Genomic DNA, 17,010 nt, shown 5'->3' with positions numbered 1-17,010 from the left:
TACCCCATACAACACATTAAAAGATTAAGTTTGTAAGAAATGTTATCATTAGAGTTCAGGAAGGCTGAATAGAAGAAAAATACAGTAATTCTGACTTCCATAGTTTCAATATCCTTGTCTTGAGCTGAATTCTGGAAGCTTTTCCCACCTTTAAAGACTTACATATTTGATCTTGCTGGCTTTTGCCTCCACAACAGTGCACACTCATAATGCTCATATATAGAGAATCTTATATTTAAGGTTGCTATAGCTCTGATTGACATGTCTGATTACAAAACAAAGAACTGTATTTAAAAAAAGACTCCTTCCTGTTTCTTAGCTTCTCCTCCTTTGAAGAAAGAGAAGGTTACACACTACAAACCTGCTCAAACCTTGTTATCCCCAAGAGGTTTTCCAATAGTTACCTCATGCTTTGGTATAACTAACGAATAGGACACAAGTAAGATGGTGTAACATCTTCCCCTGCTGAGATAAAAGTGAATATAAATGCTCTCAACGTGAGAAGAACGTGCTTGGGCATTGTGACACCACAGCTGCTTTATGCACATCACAGCTAGCTCTGGCCAGGACAAATATCCTCCTTCCAATGGACTAAGTCAAAGCTGCAAGAAAAAAACTGAATTAGTTTGTCTACTAATGAATATTCTTCCAATCTTTTCTCCGCCTTCTTGTGAGTTTTAAATACTAGAATTTATTGTAGCTTGTCTTTAATCCACACCATAATCACTGTTTAAATCTTGCTTTGCCTCTACATTGAAACTGCTTGTAAATATCTAATTAAAACCTGTTCACTTTCATATCATCAACCTTATTTTGAATCTGAGCACAAGTGGTGTAGAGTGTAATAAGAAACCCAGGCCAAGCCTTAAAAGCATTCTAAATCACTGAAGTCACTATTTAGTCTAACTTTCCTTTCTCAAAGCAGGAGTGCCAGTTGGCATCTTCTGTACTACGTGTCGTCTTCGTACCTTATTATTGCTCAGTTACCAGTTACTAAAATAATCACAGAACTGCTCCACAGCACAATGCATGGACAGGGCCCTCACTTTAAAAGAGATTAATTCAAGCAACTAACCATGGAAACGAATAAAATTCTTTGAAGTGGTAAAACTTGAGACTTTAATCCTACATGGAAACATAGAAGGTCAGCACCAGGAAACAGAGTAATGTTTTCTAGGAAAAAAAATAAGCAACTCTGCAGAAAAAGCTGTGTCTCAAAATCAGGTCCTTACACTGCTGTTCCCTTTGCAAATATACTTTTCATGAAAAATCATGAGTCATGAAAAGCAGCATTCCAGTACTGCTACGTGTGTAAGAGGAACAGAATGGTACTACCACCTTCCCACACCTGTAACTTAAAAATTTGCATGACTCATATTCTTAACATTGAGATCTGGAAAGACCTTCCAAGGAGTGGAATAATTCCCCACTCTCCTCCCATTCCTGTGAGAGCCAATTTGGGTGACTCAGTCCAGACACCCTCTATTTATGCCTAATAGATGTTTGATACCTCAACAACTGTAGGATTTCCATGACTTCCTCACAGTTTATATTCTGGTGCTCTACTAACTGTACTGGTTTGCCAGGTTTCACTAATGCCTGATTTGTCTCCTTTGTGTCAGCTGAAGTCTGTTACTGACTGTTTCTCAGCATTAGGCTGTTCTGTGTTTATCCACTGGTACTATATTCTTTTTTACTTTAGATAAAATCTAGCATCTGTAAAAAGTATGACCTAAAACAGAATTGCAGAAGACAACAGAACTTTGATGGATCTTTACTTACCCTCATCTAAACTTTCCACTTGATCAACTTATTTCTTCAAGGACAATGGTCAATTTTAAATTGAGGTTTACCAGTGACAAGAAAAAAAAGGATTAATTCATGTATTTCATAGGATCTACCATATACTGTGAATCCCATAAGATAGCTGCATTTTATTTAACGGCATGATCCTGACTCTCAACATTCCTGCAAAGATGTTCTTAGCTCTCCCCTGGCCTCTACTTGTGGAACCTCTTGCCCACATATGGTATCTTGCAACTATTCTTTGAGGAAGAAAAAACAGTAGTAAATGAGGATGTTTAATTTAGCCTTCTGCAAAGTTCCTCTTAAAAAAAAAAAAAAACACAAAAAAACAAAAAAACCAACTTTAAGATATACACCCAGTCAAAGCAGAACACTTCTTACATTCAAGGCAGCTCCACTTTTACCAGTGGAATTCCCACTTCTTGATTAAAGCCAACTTGGACTAAGCAGCAATACAGCTGAATAAGAAGTCCTGCCCACCTGTTTCTTTGATGTTGACACTACTCCTTCCACACATTCATGGTGAACCAGAACACGGGGTAAGTTTCTTGAAACACATGGTCACAACCAAGGAAAATAACTATGCAGCCAAATTTATAATAGTCAAATTAAAATGAAATAAAAATTCCTCTTTATCACATCTGTAACTGACTTCAAATGCATTCTCCCAACCCTGTTCTTAATATTTTGAAAAAGCACGCAGAAAAAACATGCAAGTGGCCTTTATCATTTAATAGAAAAAACTGTATTGCTAACAGCACAGCGGTTTCTTAAACAGTTACCAAGTGCTGTTCTAAGAATTAATTTTGCAAACCTAAGTCATAATTTAAAAAAAGCACATATTTTTTAAAAAAGGCATATATAGCAGTTATTTCAAGTTATACATATCAAGAGAAGCAGCACCATAACTTAATGAGAAACAAATCGTATCCATAATTTAAACAGCTAGGAATAAGTCATTCCATACCAAAACCCCAAAATATTAATATCCGTACCACACTTATTAATACAATTCAGAAAAATGTAAATTATCGAAACAAGTGCACTCATTTTGTTCCCTTACACTCATTGTTTCATAATGCTATTTTGCAGAGTTCTTTGTAACCTAGCAATGTTGGCATCCAAGGCTGCTAAGCTATTCTTAAAGTCCTCTTCATCTCGAGAAGTAAATGTTGAGAAAGAGGATGCACTCCACTCAGACTTCCCTGATATATCATCAAAGGCAAAGGAACTAAAATCAGGTATTTCACTGCCTTTTTTCTGTGAAGTCTCTTTTGGATATAGCAGCGATACACAAGGGTATGTACCAGGCTGAGGTTGGTCAGGTTTGTCTGTGAAGTCTTTTGCAGCTCCACCTGGAGTGCCTTTTGGCCTCATTTGGACTTTGTCTCCTTCTGGCTTCACTTTATTCCCCGTAACTTCAAGCGTGTTTTCCATACTCTTTTTTACACTGTACCCAGCACTTAATTTATCCAAAATAGTTGGATCCTTTGATGGCTCACATCCATTCTGCTGCACAGAGCTTGAGAGCTCACACTGGTAGTCCAATATCTTACAAGCCCCCTTACTTTGGGGTATCACACCAGTTCTTTCAGAGATCGGCTGCTGTTTTTTAGAGGCACTGCTAGTCAATGGAATATAAACAGTCTCATCCACCTTGTTTTGGTCATCTAGTAAAGTCCCAGAATCACTAACTGTTTCTGCATCTTGCTTCAGTGAGGTCTGTAGGATTCTGGGAGCTGACACTCCTCCTTCTGAGAACGTACTGTTTATTTTATTTTCTTCAGTGGCAAACTTTTCATAGGCTAGATTTCGCATTTCTAATTCTCCGCTTTTATTTGAGAACTGAAGTTCTGTGTCTGTCAAAATAGGATCCATTTCTAATTTTTTAAGGTAAGTCATTACTGAAGTACTGCCAGGAAATGGATCAGGTTGCATCTGCTTTACATGGTCTTCCAAAAGAGACTTTGAGAGACCTTTTTCAGGTTTCGGTCTAACGTTGTCTACTGTGAGGTCAGACAGAAGCTTGGCCATACTGCCCTGCAAGGTTCTGTTAAGATTAGATTAGTTAATCAGATTTAAAAATAGTCACTGAAAAAATAGTTAAACATAAGATGTATCAAACTGCAGCAAATTCATAATACTCTTTCTACATGTTATCATAAAATGTAGTATAAACGTGAACCAATTCCAAGTTTCCTGAATTTCTTTCTTCAGCTCAGCTTAATGTGCCTATAAAGAAACTAGAACAGCACAACCCAATGAAGCTCTTGAGATTATTCCTGATTTACCTGCTTCAAGTATTACAAAATGAAATAAACTGATGTCAAGAAACTGTTACAAAACATATAGAAGCAGTTACCAAAACAAGTGAGAATTTTTTTCTGAATTATTCTTCTCATTGCATCTAAATAAAACAATATAATAGAGAACTCTTTTCATTTTCTGCTTTGTACATCAAAAGAAATGAAGGCTTAAATGCTCGTGTATATAGCATATACATACACACATGTAATTAGACATAATTATACTACCATCTGGTGGTCAGTATAGCAGTCATAGAAGTATGCAATGTGTCTAAATGTCCCTTAAAGAATCTGAAGTGTTATCCAATTCTTATCAACTATAAACAAGACAGAGTTTAACTTCCTGTGCACATCGTGTCCAAACAAGTTTACGTACATACTACTTCACAGTAGTAATTTAAAAAAATTGTGAGTAACGCCACATTCATTCAGTGATGCAAGAACTCCCACATTTACCCATAACTAATATCTGGGCATAATCTACTTCATATGTGTGTACAATTCAAGAAAGGGCTGCTCACTCCAATAGGAAGAGCTTGCTGTGGGCCATGAAGACACCTTGCAAGCTCTTCTCAAAACAGACCAACTTCCAGGAGGAAGGGAGTGAGGGAGGGAGGAAATCCCTCCTTAATTCGGGTTAAGAGTTAGCTTCCAAATTCTATGGCTTCAAGGGAAATACCAGTAGGTTTTTCAGGTCCATGTACTTCCTATGGAGTTTGTTATCAGCACGTCTGCTATTCAAATGTCACAGAAGTTACAGCAGATACTAATGGTATTTTACTTTACAACAGAACATAACTCATGGAGCACGACAGCTCCTTTAATCAAACTATAGCACCAATATTGTAAAAGAAACTACAAAGAGAAGTTTTAGCCTACATGACTTCCTATCACCAACATACTAAGACTACAGTTATTCAAAGTATGAAGGAAAAAATTAAAAAAGAGTGATGTCAAGAGGCAAAAAAAGAACTTAGCCAAGAGCACCTGGTTAATTCACGCAGTCTGTTAACTTCTGCATCACGCTGACGTAAAGTTATGCCCAAAATCTTATTTTCTTTCTCCGAAGCTTCCAGTTTAAACTGAAGGCTCTTCACGTGTGCTAATGCTTCTTCCACTTCTAAAACACCAAAAAGAATTTACCTACTTATTTAAGTTTTAAAACACTAAATGAAGAATAAAATTCAAAACACATACCAATCTTGAGCTTGGTGGAATTAATGTCATAATGCTGTTTGTTTTCAAGCAACTCTTCTTCTTTATCTTGAATACTTTTTGCAAGATGTTTATTTTCTTCTTTCTGATTTTCTATTATTTTAAGTAGTTCTTCATTTTTAGCCTGCAGTGACTCAAGGCCTTTCAGTGATTCTTTCAATTGACTCTGGAGCATCATATTCAAGGATTGCAAAGAAACTATTACCAAAAGTAAAGCACAAAAAGTTTCAGTGTTTAGTGTAGTACAGTTTAAATTTCTAAATCAAAATAAATTTTTAGAAAATCTTGGTATTATGAATTTTGCTTACAGATAGAAGGGGATTTTGAGGCAGCAAGATAAAACTCAAGCTGTTTTCTTAATTATCTAATATGTCATCTTCATTTTAAGATGCACATAAGGATAAATAATCTTGGCAGCTGAAAAGCTGAGTCTCACTATGTGAAGTCTACACAGGTACAACAATCCATGCAAATACAGTTGCATGATTAGTCTCACAACACTTAGTTCAGTTGGCACTAAAGGCCACAATATATCCTGGTTTTATTTATATATCTGTATCTTTATATGTCTGTATTTATTTAAATAAAGCTTTACGAAAAATGCCCCTAATAAGTGTAATTCTCTATTAGTACTTTACATTCATAGTTGCAGTTCTGTCCAGATGTCTTCTCACTTCTTTCTCGTTCCCCAAGTTGCTGGTTTAATATTCTCAGTCTCCTAAATGTGAATTGTGAAAAAGCAAAAATTCAGGAAGTCCAGAATAAGTCCAAAACCATTGCATTTTACACTAATTCTCAGTAGCAACTCCTTACCTATGTGTCACAGAATGTTTCAGAAATATAATACGTTTTATTAATGCATTTTTTACATTCCTGTATTTCCTCAACACAAAAGACCCTTTGCAAATTCTGGTAGATATCTTTCCCTCTCTTCTGAAGTAAAGCGCTACCCAGTTATGTATATGAGAGCTCCTCTGAAATAAGAGCCACTTTTGCATTTCAGAATACACTATAAGAAGAATGTAAGCAGGCTAACTATGTTGATACTGCAGTTTTCAGAAAGAAAGATACATCAATCCCACCTACATAAAGGCCCAATCACGATGTAACTGACGCTGCTAAAACATCAGTATTAACTGAAGTCATGCTATCTGTTATTTAAACTTTATAGTCTTACCAACACACTTTTCTAATATATAAATACTGCACAAACAAGAATGCAAGGGCCATAACACTGACACCATAATAATGATAAAAGTTAGATTTAGGGCAGACCAGTTAAAGATGCTTTAGGCACATTTGCAGTACATGAAGAATCACCGACGAGTTACCAACCTACGCAGCTGGGCATTTTCACTTCTGAGAGGCTGTAACGCTAGTGCTATTTCAGTTTGTATGTTCATACTTCCCACTACAGCTGGAAGCAGTGATACGCAGTCTTCTATTTCACTCATCAACCTTAACATTTCTGAGTCATCTGCAAGATGTGAGGGGAAAAAAAGACCTCATAAACACATAAACCTGTAATAAGACAGTAATATTTTATAAGCAATTAAGTAATCTACAAAGTGATCTAATAGTATCTACTACTTTTTTTAATAAAAACTCATTTATTCTAGCTATATTTATTTATCTAAAATTTTTAAGCTTGACTATGAAAACTTTGCTCTGGGTTCTTGATAAATCACAACCCACCATCTCTTGACTGATCTCAGCGGCATTGTTTTTACAAACTGTCTACACTGGTCCCCTTCTCAGGGGAAAACACTGTATACGAAATAAGAACAAACTTTATCCTGGCTGTTACTGTAATGTTAAAATACTCCAAAACAGAATTTAATACTTATCCAGAGCAAAATATGAAGCTATTAAAGTTGTGGAAAACCACTCTCAGATGTCACATTATCATCTGACACACACAACTCCAAGAAACTGAAGTGCTCAAGCACTTAACACAGCTCTTGTGTTATTTGTATGAAGATGTCCTCACCTTGATCTGTTATGAGTGCTCTGAGCTCTCCCAGAAGATATTTTACAGTCGTAACTTTCTGGGCTGCTTCTTCAGGACTTTCTTTTTTAGATTTTATAACTTTCTTCAAAAAACTTGTCTTACAGCTTGTATCTCTCACTGGGGCTATGTCAAGTCCATTCAGTTCATCTTCCTCACTGACAGTGTCCTCACTGTGTTCTTCAGTAGAATCCTCCTCCTTGTTACTTGAATTATTGTCTTTTGCTGGACAATGATGACAGTGCTTCTGATCAGCCCTGCCGTTCATCATTTCATGTGACTGTAACAGGGCCAGGTGAGCTTGTATACATCTTATCAAATCTGCTTCTTTTATCTGGTGCTCATGGTTTGGGATCATCTCTCTGCCAGAAGATGATGGGATGAACATAGGCACTGCACAGTTACTCAATGCACCTGATGCTATACAAGGGATTGCACCAGGAAGAGCAGTGGCAGGCTGTGTCTGTGCAGCAGTAGCGGGAGCAGCAGAAACTAGTGGGCAAACCACAGGTCCTCCCATCTCTGGCACATGTTCATTGCCACTGTCTACAGGAACATCCTGTGTAAAGAACATTAATATTAATAAAAAGCTAACAAGATCTTTCTTTAATGTTAAAAAGCCCCTTGTCTAACTCAGTGATCAAGTAGTCTTGATCATTCTTTGCAAATTATAAAAGCAACTACAACTCATTAATTGCACAATTTTCCAGTATATTAAGGAGTCACTAAAATGTAAATCTGGTTTAGATTACCTTTATCTTAAATATTATTGGCCACATTAAAGCACAGGTTTTTTCAGCTGTTCTATAAAGAAAAAACCTCAGCAGTGTTTTGGATTTTTTTTTTCCTTTATGAACATTCATTCCTTGAATCAAACCAGTACAGGGAAGACAAAAATAAACAACACTGTTACCTTTCAATATTTTAAGCAGATTGATTTCTTAAAATCCAAGGACAACACTAACTATACATGGACTGTCTGCAGATGGAAGGTAAGTCTACAGTCTGAGTTTCAAGGTGAAAGCCCTTTACCACATTTCCCAAGGTGGCAGTTGGTACCCTCCATTACCTCTACTCTATACCTTGAAATCCACAAGTATTTTGAAATGTGTCTCGAAGATAATACACAGTGTCTCAAGAAATAATTTGATCATTGGTAGGGAAAAGCTACATATGAGCCATGATTTCTTTTATCAGGACTTGGTTAATAATCCTAATGAGCATTACTGAGAAAGGAATTATTAACAGTAATGAATAATTTCCTGCACATTCCATGTTTCCTGTCCACTATGGAATTCACCATGCAGAAACAAGCAGCCAGTTGAAATGCCTCTAATTTAGTTTTCTGATGACTAAATAAAATATATTTTAAATAGCAATATTTTGTCTCATTATTTATTCTGTTCATCACTACAAGTTGAAATACGCAATTTTTTTTCTTTAAGGAAATTTACATAAACCCAAGAAAGCCCCTACACTTTAACAAATGTATAAATAAATAAACAGTTCTAATTTAAAACATTTATTAATAGTCAGAATCAAACTTTTACTTACTGACTGAGTAGATATGGGATTAGCTGACTGCTGCAGGGACAGAGCTGGTGTGGAGACGGGCAATCGATAATTACAAGCTGTAACATTTTGACACACTAAAAAAAAAAAACCAAAAAGGCAACACTCATAGATCAGGCTAATTTTAGGCAAAACTCATACTGTAAAATAGCAGGCTCTGCATTAATAGTTCCACTAACCATGATTTGAGGTAGAAAAAGGAGTTACAGTAGGAATTTCATTCCTATTCTGTGGTGGTTGGCCAGTTATCAGAGCCATCTGGGTTTGCACATGCTCGCACAGTTTCTGATGCATCACAGGAGAGTGCTGAGTGCAAGGCACATCAATTTGTTGAACCATCTGATTCTGCACTGCACTGGAAAGTTCTTTCTCAGAAGAAGGTGTGGTGGATGAGGCAAATTTTCTATTTGAAATTGGCACTATAAAAAAAGAAAGAACGAACAAAAGGCCCAGCTGAAGCTGCCTGTCTTCTCAATCTGCACAAACTCATTATGTTGTCAGGCAGACTCTGGCAGATTACTTTCAAAAAGAAAACAAAAAGATCATTTCAAAAAGAAATCAAAAAGATCCTACAGCCTAAGATTTCAGTCAGATTTTTACTCACCAGTTTTAAAACACAATTAATAAAATCTCTGCTGAGCTGCTTCTTCAGCTTTTGCACCATTTGGAAAAACCCATACTAGAGCACTCACCCAACCTAATTTTTTTAGGTTGGATATAATTAAAACTCCATATTTTTACAGTGCTGGAAAGATATCAGCTATGTGCTCACGTTCTATAACTCACAAAATAGGCATTCTGCTACCTGGGTTTTATAATATCATAATATCATTCTCCTCTATACTTCCTACCAGTTAAACTTGATGTAAACACACTCAACTTCCTTCTTCGCATATAAAGCTCAAACTTTTATGACTTTTAGTAACTGTTCAGTAAACACTTAAGGTTTCTAAAAGGCAATAAGGAATGACTACATCCTTCTGTGGATCCAGCCCTGGTTCAACTTCTAGCAACCTACAACAAATATCTGAAATCTTGTTATACCTCCTCAGTGAGTTGCGGAGTCTATCAATGTTGTTTTAGAAAAAAGCAAGCCCAAGAAAGCCCCCTTACCAATTTCTTTTTGGACATGGGCAGAAATAGTGTTTTTTTTCAACCCTTTCTTCTTTAAAGTATTTCCTTTGGTCAGCAAAGGCTTGGAAGCAGTTTTAAGAGAAGTTGTTTTTCCAGGTTGTTTATGGACAGTTTCCCTTCCTAGTATTAATCAAAAGAAAAATTAGTCAACAAAACAAATCAAAACAGTCCTACAAAAACTAAAAATCTAACTTTAATATTCAATAGGTACAACCTGTAGCTTCATTTTGTAAGATATTCTTCAGTAAAGCTGCACAACGGTCAAGTCCATTATGAAGAGTATCAACCTGCACAAAGAACACTGTGGTCAGAAAATACTGGGGTTCTTTTAGTAAACCAAGGTATTATTTTAGAGGAGAGTGTTCCCCACCCTGCCACCTGAAAAAGAACAACTGATAACCAGCAAAAACATGTAATTTTCAATGTTTTACTTAGCAATTACATAGAATTTTGCAAAACACCTAAATTTTGTTGCTGTACATGTGTCTATTTGCTGGATTTTTTCTGGTAACTGCAAGTGTATGTTTTTTATTTTTATTTCCATGTACAGTTAAGCTATCATCTACAGCCTGTTTCTACTTTGGAGATAATTGACTCAGCACTACACAGAAAACAGTGCTGCAGCACTGACTCCAAAAAACTCACTCTTTTTGACACAAAACCTAACAAATGTGGCTATACTTCTGCCAGGGCCAGACCTTGTCCATGAACAGTATTTCTAGCTGCATTTGCAAAATATATTCTGTGTCTTCATGAGAATTGCCAGAGACAAAGTCACTGCACACAAAGCCAACTTGCACATATCTGCAAGATGCAGTACAAACACTAAACTAAATTAACCTGGTTTTGCTCTATTATTCAAGATAGTCCAATTTCCCTTCTGCTTAGATAACAGTGATGACTGTATTAAAAAATAATGTAATTACCTGATCATCAGAGTCCGCGGAATAGAGAGAGTATCCAGACTCCACATCAGAATGACAACCTTTTCTTAAGCTAAACCTGAAAAAAATCAAATTCACCATTCACACTACTTCCTTAATATCCAACAAAACAAAACAAAAAATACTTTCATTAAATAATAACAAACTAAAGTTAACTTCATCAAGAAACAAATATTTTTCTCTTTCTGAAAACTTTGCATTGCTGCAACAAACATGTTTAGCAGATATTATCAGTTTATATCAAAGGAGAACTCAGTCTTTACTCAATAGTCTTATGTATGGCTAGTAACTAAAAAAAAAAAATCAATCTTTTATTAATAAAACACATAAACTTTATCCTGTATTTCTACAGTCAAAATTTCTATTCAGTTTGTGCCTGTCAGCTCAGAGGCTGCTTAGAACTTGGCCATATTGCCTTTTAACTAAAAACATTTTCTGATACATACAAAGAATTCTTGGCTAGTTGTAAGGTATGATAAGTATAAGGTTCACAAATTCTCACACATACACTCAATCTTAGATATTATTCATGATTAAGGTCTTACTGTTTCCTTCCATTTGTTAATTTAGCTGCTCCTATTAGCCTTCCAGAAGACAGTACCTGTTGATTACAGAAATATATTTTCATTTTCAGGAAGTACTTTCACAACATAATTGAAGAGTACCATTGCCCACTAATTGCAATAACTTTTGCTGAAGCAAATCAGTTAATTTACAGCTCTCAGACCAAGGAGGGGGGCCCAGCGCTGCCATTAGGGCCTAAATCTTACAGTTTTCACTTCACAAAACATGCCTTTACCGCAAGAAGCTTCATTAATTCCCACAGCATTCCATAGATACAGCAATTCACTTAACGATACAGCCAAAGGCTGACATACAGACATACCTTCCAGACTGCAGCCAAGCCATATAAATACACACCTGAACTGTGAGGATTTTCAAAGCTACAGTTGCTGCTCAATCCACAGATACACCAAGGTGGAAGAACCGTTGAATGGAAAGACTGCTGCAGCGCCCCTCACCGACACATCTAAACCCGCTGGGCCCTGTGGAAGGGCTGCTGAGCCAAGCACAGGAAGCAAAGGCGCTCAGGGCCAGAAGGCCCGACTCCCCCTCAGGAGTCCTTATGCGGACCACCCAGCTCTGCACCCGGCGGGGACAGCCCCCTCCCCCAGGCACATCAGGGGTCTAATGAGGCACCGAAAGAGAGGGCTGAGACCCGACTGCAGACAAGAACCCCCACACGCACCTTGCAGGGCCGCGGAGCGCCCGCCCTGGCCATTTCCTCAGCCTCACCGGCCGTCCCGCTCCACCCCGCGCCGACCAATCCCGAGTCTGCTTGGCTGGCGGACGGGACGGCCGTTACGGGAGGGGCGGGGCTAACGGCCCCTGCTCCGCCCCCACGCGCCGGCGGCAGCTGGCGCGGGAAGGGGAAGGAGAGGAGTTGCTAAGCGCGGTTGGGGATTGGCGGAGAATGGGAGCGGGGAGCCAATCGGAGGAGAGAGGGGTAATGGGCGGGGCTAAGGTGGGCTGTGAGGCCGGCAGCCGTGGCAACCGTTTGTTCCGTCAGGAGGGGTTGTTTCCCCTCAGAGCTCCGCGGTCGCCCATTGCCGAGCAGTCCGGGCACCTGCCTCTCCGCTTAATAAGGAAAAATAAAATCTCGTCACATAGCTGCGTCTTACCGTTTAGGAGCAGGCACTGTAGGGCAGGGTCTCCGTGCACTCATAAAATACATGGAAAAACGAGCCTTGCACATGGGTTGGCCACCCTGAAGGAGAACTCGGACGTATGTGTGGGGCTGCTCATAAAACTGCCTCATGGGCTCTGCTTGCCTGTGCAGCCCGTGTCCTGCAGGTCCTCAGGGACGCAAAAGGTAAAACCTAAGCACGAGCACAAACCAATATTAAGCTTTCCTCTGAATGGGTTACAATCAAAAACTTATGTGGACTTAACAAGGGAGTGTTTCACAAAATCAGGAGCTTTTTATGAGACAAATAGGCCAAAGATATCAATGATAACTAGTTATTGTTGAAGACTGTTTTGGTAGGTGTCCAAACCCCCACAAATCTACAGTTAAGGAATAAAGCTACAATTTGGCTAACAGAAAGAGAATGAACAACATTTTTGTCAGTCCACCTATCCTCCAATCCGCTTGTAACAAACAGAAAAGAGGATAAGGGATGTCTTGATCACAGCAAGAATACTGAGGAAGCAGAAATTGAGATATGTAATGAGTAGTTTAAGCTGAATGCTATGGACCCTAGAACTGTGGTCCAACTTTAAAATAGGTTTGAAAATAATCTGCGAAGTGTTATACTCGATTTTCAATGTCTCAGTCAAAGAGATGCTTTAGTTCAATCATACTTATTGAAAGCTGCCACAGGACTCACTGCATGGAAGACCCATGATCTCTGTGGTTTAAAAGGCGTGTCACCAGATTTTGATTTTGTGATGTATTTGGAATTAATGTGTGTATAAGCTGTGAATTTCCTCTAAATATATAAATATAGTGGGAAAAATCAAAAGAACTTAGCTTTGGCCTGTGTGCCCACATTTAAGTGAAGCATCTTATGTAAAGCACATTAAATGCTCTTCACCTTGAGAAGTTCTCACAAGGACAAGATCATAAAAGTATTGAAGAAGGGTATTGTAGGAAACATCACTGAAATTCAAGTTGTTTTGACCTTTCTGAGCTGATGGCTTTTTGAGTAACAACACAGGTTTCTCAGAAAGCTGATGACATAATGCTGCACACAGTACTTGTGCATGAGCTTTAACTCCCACAAGATGGCACCACGTGAACATAGAATAAGAAGAACTGCATTTAAACCAAAACCTGACTCCCTAGTTCCTTGAGATAAATCAATGCACATCTTTGTTCCAGTAACATTAGGACAATGCCACTGGTATTTCATGGAATCTTTGTCCATACTTGTCTTTTCAGGCAATTCTACTGACACAAATAATACTTTATTAGTCAAAGTGTATGTATGAAAATAGTAATTTTGGGCTAAAACTTCATGAGACTATTTATTTATTGCTCTACTACATATAAAATATACCATGACATCAAAATGATCTTTAAAAACACATGGGCTATTTTCACAGTACGTAAGTGTAATAAAATCTAGAATCCAATAGCTTTAGGGGAAGAACAAACTGTAACAACAGGTGAATTTCTCAAAACACTTATCATTTTAATTCTAAACTAGAAAAAGAAATGAACCAAGAGAAGAACATCAAATAAAGAGAATTGTCTCTAGTTAGAGCGTTTGTCCAGATTTCCCATGAGGCAGGTTTTGGAATTAGTACTAATGGTGACAGTATTGAAGACAAGGGTCAGTGAAGTTTGTCCCACCAAGGTTAAATCTTGTACTGTTTTTGGTTTAGGAGCAGATCCATAGATAAGTAATAATATCTGAGAGACTTTTAAAATAGTATACTTCCATTGCACACACACAATAGAGCTTTATCCACAAATTTCTGCTTGAAGCTTTAACTTCCATTTGAGCTGTACCAGATCATTCAGATGACCTCACAAGGACCCTTCCAAGCTAGATGGTTCTGTTATTCTGATTCAGAATTTTTTCACTTTTTTCTTTCAAGTCCACTCTTACGTCAGTGTAATCTATTGCCTCGCTCACATCTATGGCCTGATATCACCTGAATTAAAGCTTTGAGATAGAGAATAAAGTCACTTATACCAATATAACTGTGCTGTAACTGGTGCTCTGCTAATCCTCAAAATGGCCCCAGCTGTGAATTATGGAACTATGTAGATTTCAGTATGTAAATGCTTGCCCAGCACTGGTATTTGGGATGACAGAAAGGGAGGTCTTTCCTAAAATCTGCAAGTGAATCAATCACACCAATACATCGAAGTAGTCATGGCAGCTCAGTAACCTGGTTGTCTTACACTAATAATAGAAAATCACAAATGCATTTTCCTTTCTCTATTAAATGGTTAAAGGAATTTAAGAAGCAACCCATTTAAGTGCTGTGAGTAATATCTAGGTACTTTTCTGAATCCATAGTGAAATCTGTGACAGCATTTGCTGGGTTGTCAGCATTCACTGACAGGCTTTTACATTCCGGTTTCTTGACGTTATGCAAGAAGACTGTGATCTGCTTCCCATATGATTTGACTATCCAGTGCCACTAGATCCAAAACCACTACCTGCCCTTTGGTTTTCTCAGTAACTGAAAACATGTGTTAATGTACTAATTTTCTCCCATATTCTTGGGTTTCTTTGACAGAGATTGTCTGGTTATTAGGTAGTGGTGAAAAGATGTTGACCTGTTTCCTTTGACACAGGAAGTTTGCTCCAGTCACCCACATGAACTATGCAAAATCAGAGTGAGTAAGGAATAGCAAGACAAAACCAGGATACTTTAAATCAGTCATGTGTGCTGAGTGATGCTGCAAATAAAGGAACTCTTTTGGGTTTACCCTTTCAGCTACGGCATAGCGCTGCAGAAATGGCTTTAGCAAATTGATAGATGAAGCTTACAACCTTTATCCCTGTCCTTCCAGCTGTTTGCTCCAATGCTTCATCTGTTGCAAATTGTCTGGAAAGGAAAAAGCTGGAAAAGAGCCTACCATCAGTATTCTTGCTCCACTGATCCCCAAAAGAATATAGTTAAAGTAATTCCTATAAAAGATTCTCTCCTGACTTTGAAAACAGTATCTGGTTAAAATGTGATTAGTTGGTCTCCTTTTTCAATATAAACATTAAGCCAAGATCACAACATACAGCATATTCATCTAGGACAACATGAAAGTATGAATAAACTTACAACTCCAACCAGCTTACATGCCAGGGCTAAAAACTTTAGCCACTCAGTTTCTTCAGTAAAATGTCCTGTATTCATTACACTTGCAAATAAGTGTTCTGGGACATTCAGTGCCTCCCACAAGTGAGCCAGTCAACCTACATGCATTATAGCTCTCATTTCCAAATGGAGATAAGCATAAATGAAAAGTGCATCATGGGCAAATGCACACTATTTCACCTTCATTCGGAGGAAGACAAAGTTTTCTGTAATCCAATATCACACCCAAAACACTTGAACTCGACTTGACCCAGGCTTCTCTTCTTGAAGTGTGCTGTGATGATTAGGGCCTAGATATGTAGGGAGCATCAGAGATATCAGAGAGTTATTGGATGCCTGAAGCATATGTTTGGTGGCTACGGTTAAGAAAGATTTTATCGGTAACACTCCATAAGTAAAATGGGAAGAAAAAACGGAAGCACATAATGATTACAAGTTATAAAAATATGGTTAAAATTAACAGTGTGAGTACAGGAAATAATTACTTCTGTAACATCTGGAAGGATGTTAATTTTACCAAAGTGCAGCCTGACTATAATTTTAAATTTGTTACGGACATTAATTCATGTCTATTCTTTCTTTGGCAACAGTGGTGTGACTTGGGTCAGCAAGTGATCTGAGTATGAAAACCATAAATCTTCAGGGCCAAAGGAAGTACAGCTGAAGAAATAATCGATTTTCTACCGTATAGAAACAGCTAATACATTAGTATTCACCATCCATTTTATTTATGTTAAGCACATAGAATATTTATGCACATAGAGGTGAAAACAGATAATCCAAACTGAAAATGTAGTAAGTGTAGCAATATTACTGGAATAATAATATAATCAAAAGCCAATGGATATAAATTATCAATGCCTTACATATTTGCCCCAGACGCAGGAAAGATATTTCTTGCTCTTTGATCCAGGACCTTTTAGATCTCTGGTGTGACATCTTTTCATTTTGTCCAAGGCATCCCTGCCAGATGTCTCAGGGAACATCACCAAGGGCCACAGCAGATGTACAATAGTTCAGAGCTATGTCATCAAACTTAAGATGTCAAAATAAAGACAGCAAGCCTAGAGGTCATCTGGTCTCTTCTTCTGCCCCAAGGCATGGATCAGAGATGTCTGCTCTTGGAGACCTCCAGTCTTTCCATGTGGTGTTGGACCAGCTGCAGCCCAGAGGGCATCAGTGGCCTGCATGT

At 37.9% G+C, this 17,010-nt stretch overlaps 1 protein-coding gene across 2 annotated transcripts; it reads right to left on the bottom strand.

Annotated features, from left to right (window-relative positions):
* Window positions 1-2,523: 2,523 nt before the first annotated feature.
* CCDC14 (coiled-coil domain containing 14) lies at window positions 2,524-12,324 on the bottom strand. Of its 2 annotated transcripts, XM_065841458.2 has the most exons (13): window positions 12,235-12,324; window positions 11,531-11,586; window positions 10,968-11,043; window positions 10,256-10,328; window positions 10,021-10,161; window positions 9,087-9,326; window positions 8,890-8,984; window positions 7,318-7,894; window positions 6,663-6,804; window positions 5,966-6,045; window positions 5,310-5,525; window positions 5,100-5,232; window positions 2,524-3,856 (listed from the first exon to the last, which is right to left on the bottom strand). In XM_065841458.2, exons 1-13 carry the CDS (start codon window positions 12,265-12,267, stop codon window positions 2,872-2,874), a joined length of 2,847 nt encoding a protein of 948 aa, XP_065697530.1. In that variant the 5' UTR covers window positions 12,268-12,324; the 3' UTR covers window positions 2,524-2,871. The 2 variants fall into 2 exon arrangements, with proteins under 2 accessions (XP_065697530.1, XP_071666919.1); XM_071810818.1 differs by lacking the exon at window positions 9,087-9,326.
* Window positions 12,325-17,010: the final 4,686 nt, after the last annotated feature.

The sequence above is a fragment of the Patagioenas fasciata genome, chromosome 7, assembly GCF_037038585.1.
Source record: "Patagioenas fasciata isolate bPatFas1 chromosome 7, bPatFas1.hap1, whole genome shotgun sequence".
NCBI lineage: Eukaryota > Metazoa > Chordata > Aves > Columbiformes > Columbidae > Patagioenas > Patagioenas fasciata.
This window is presented reverse-complemented; position numbering and strand designations above follow the sequence as displayed.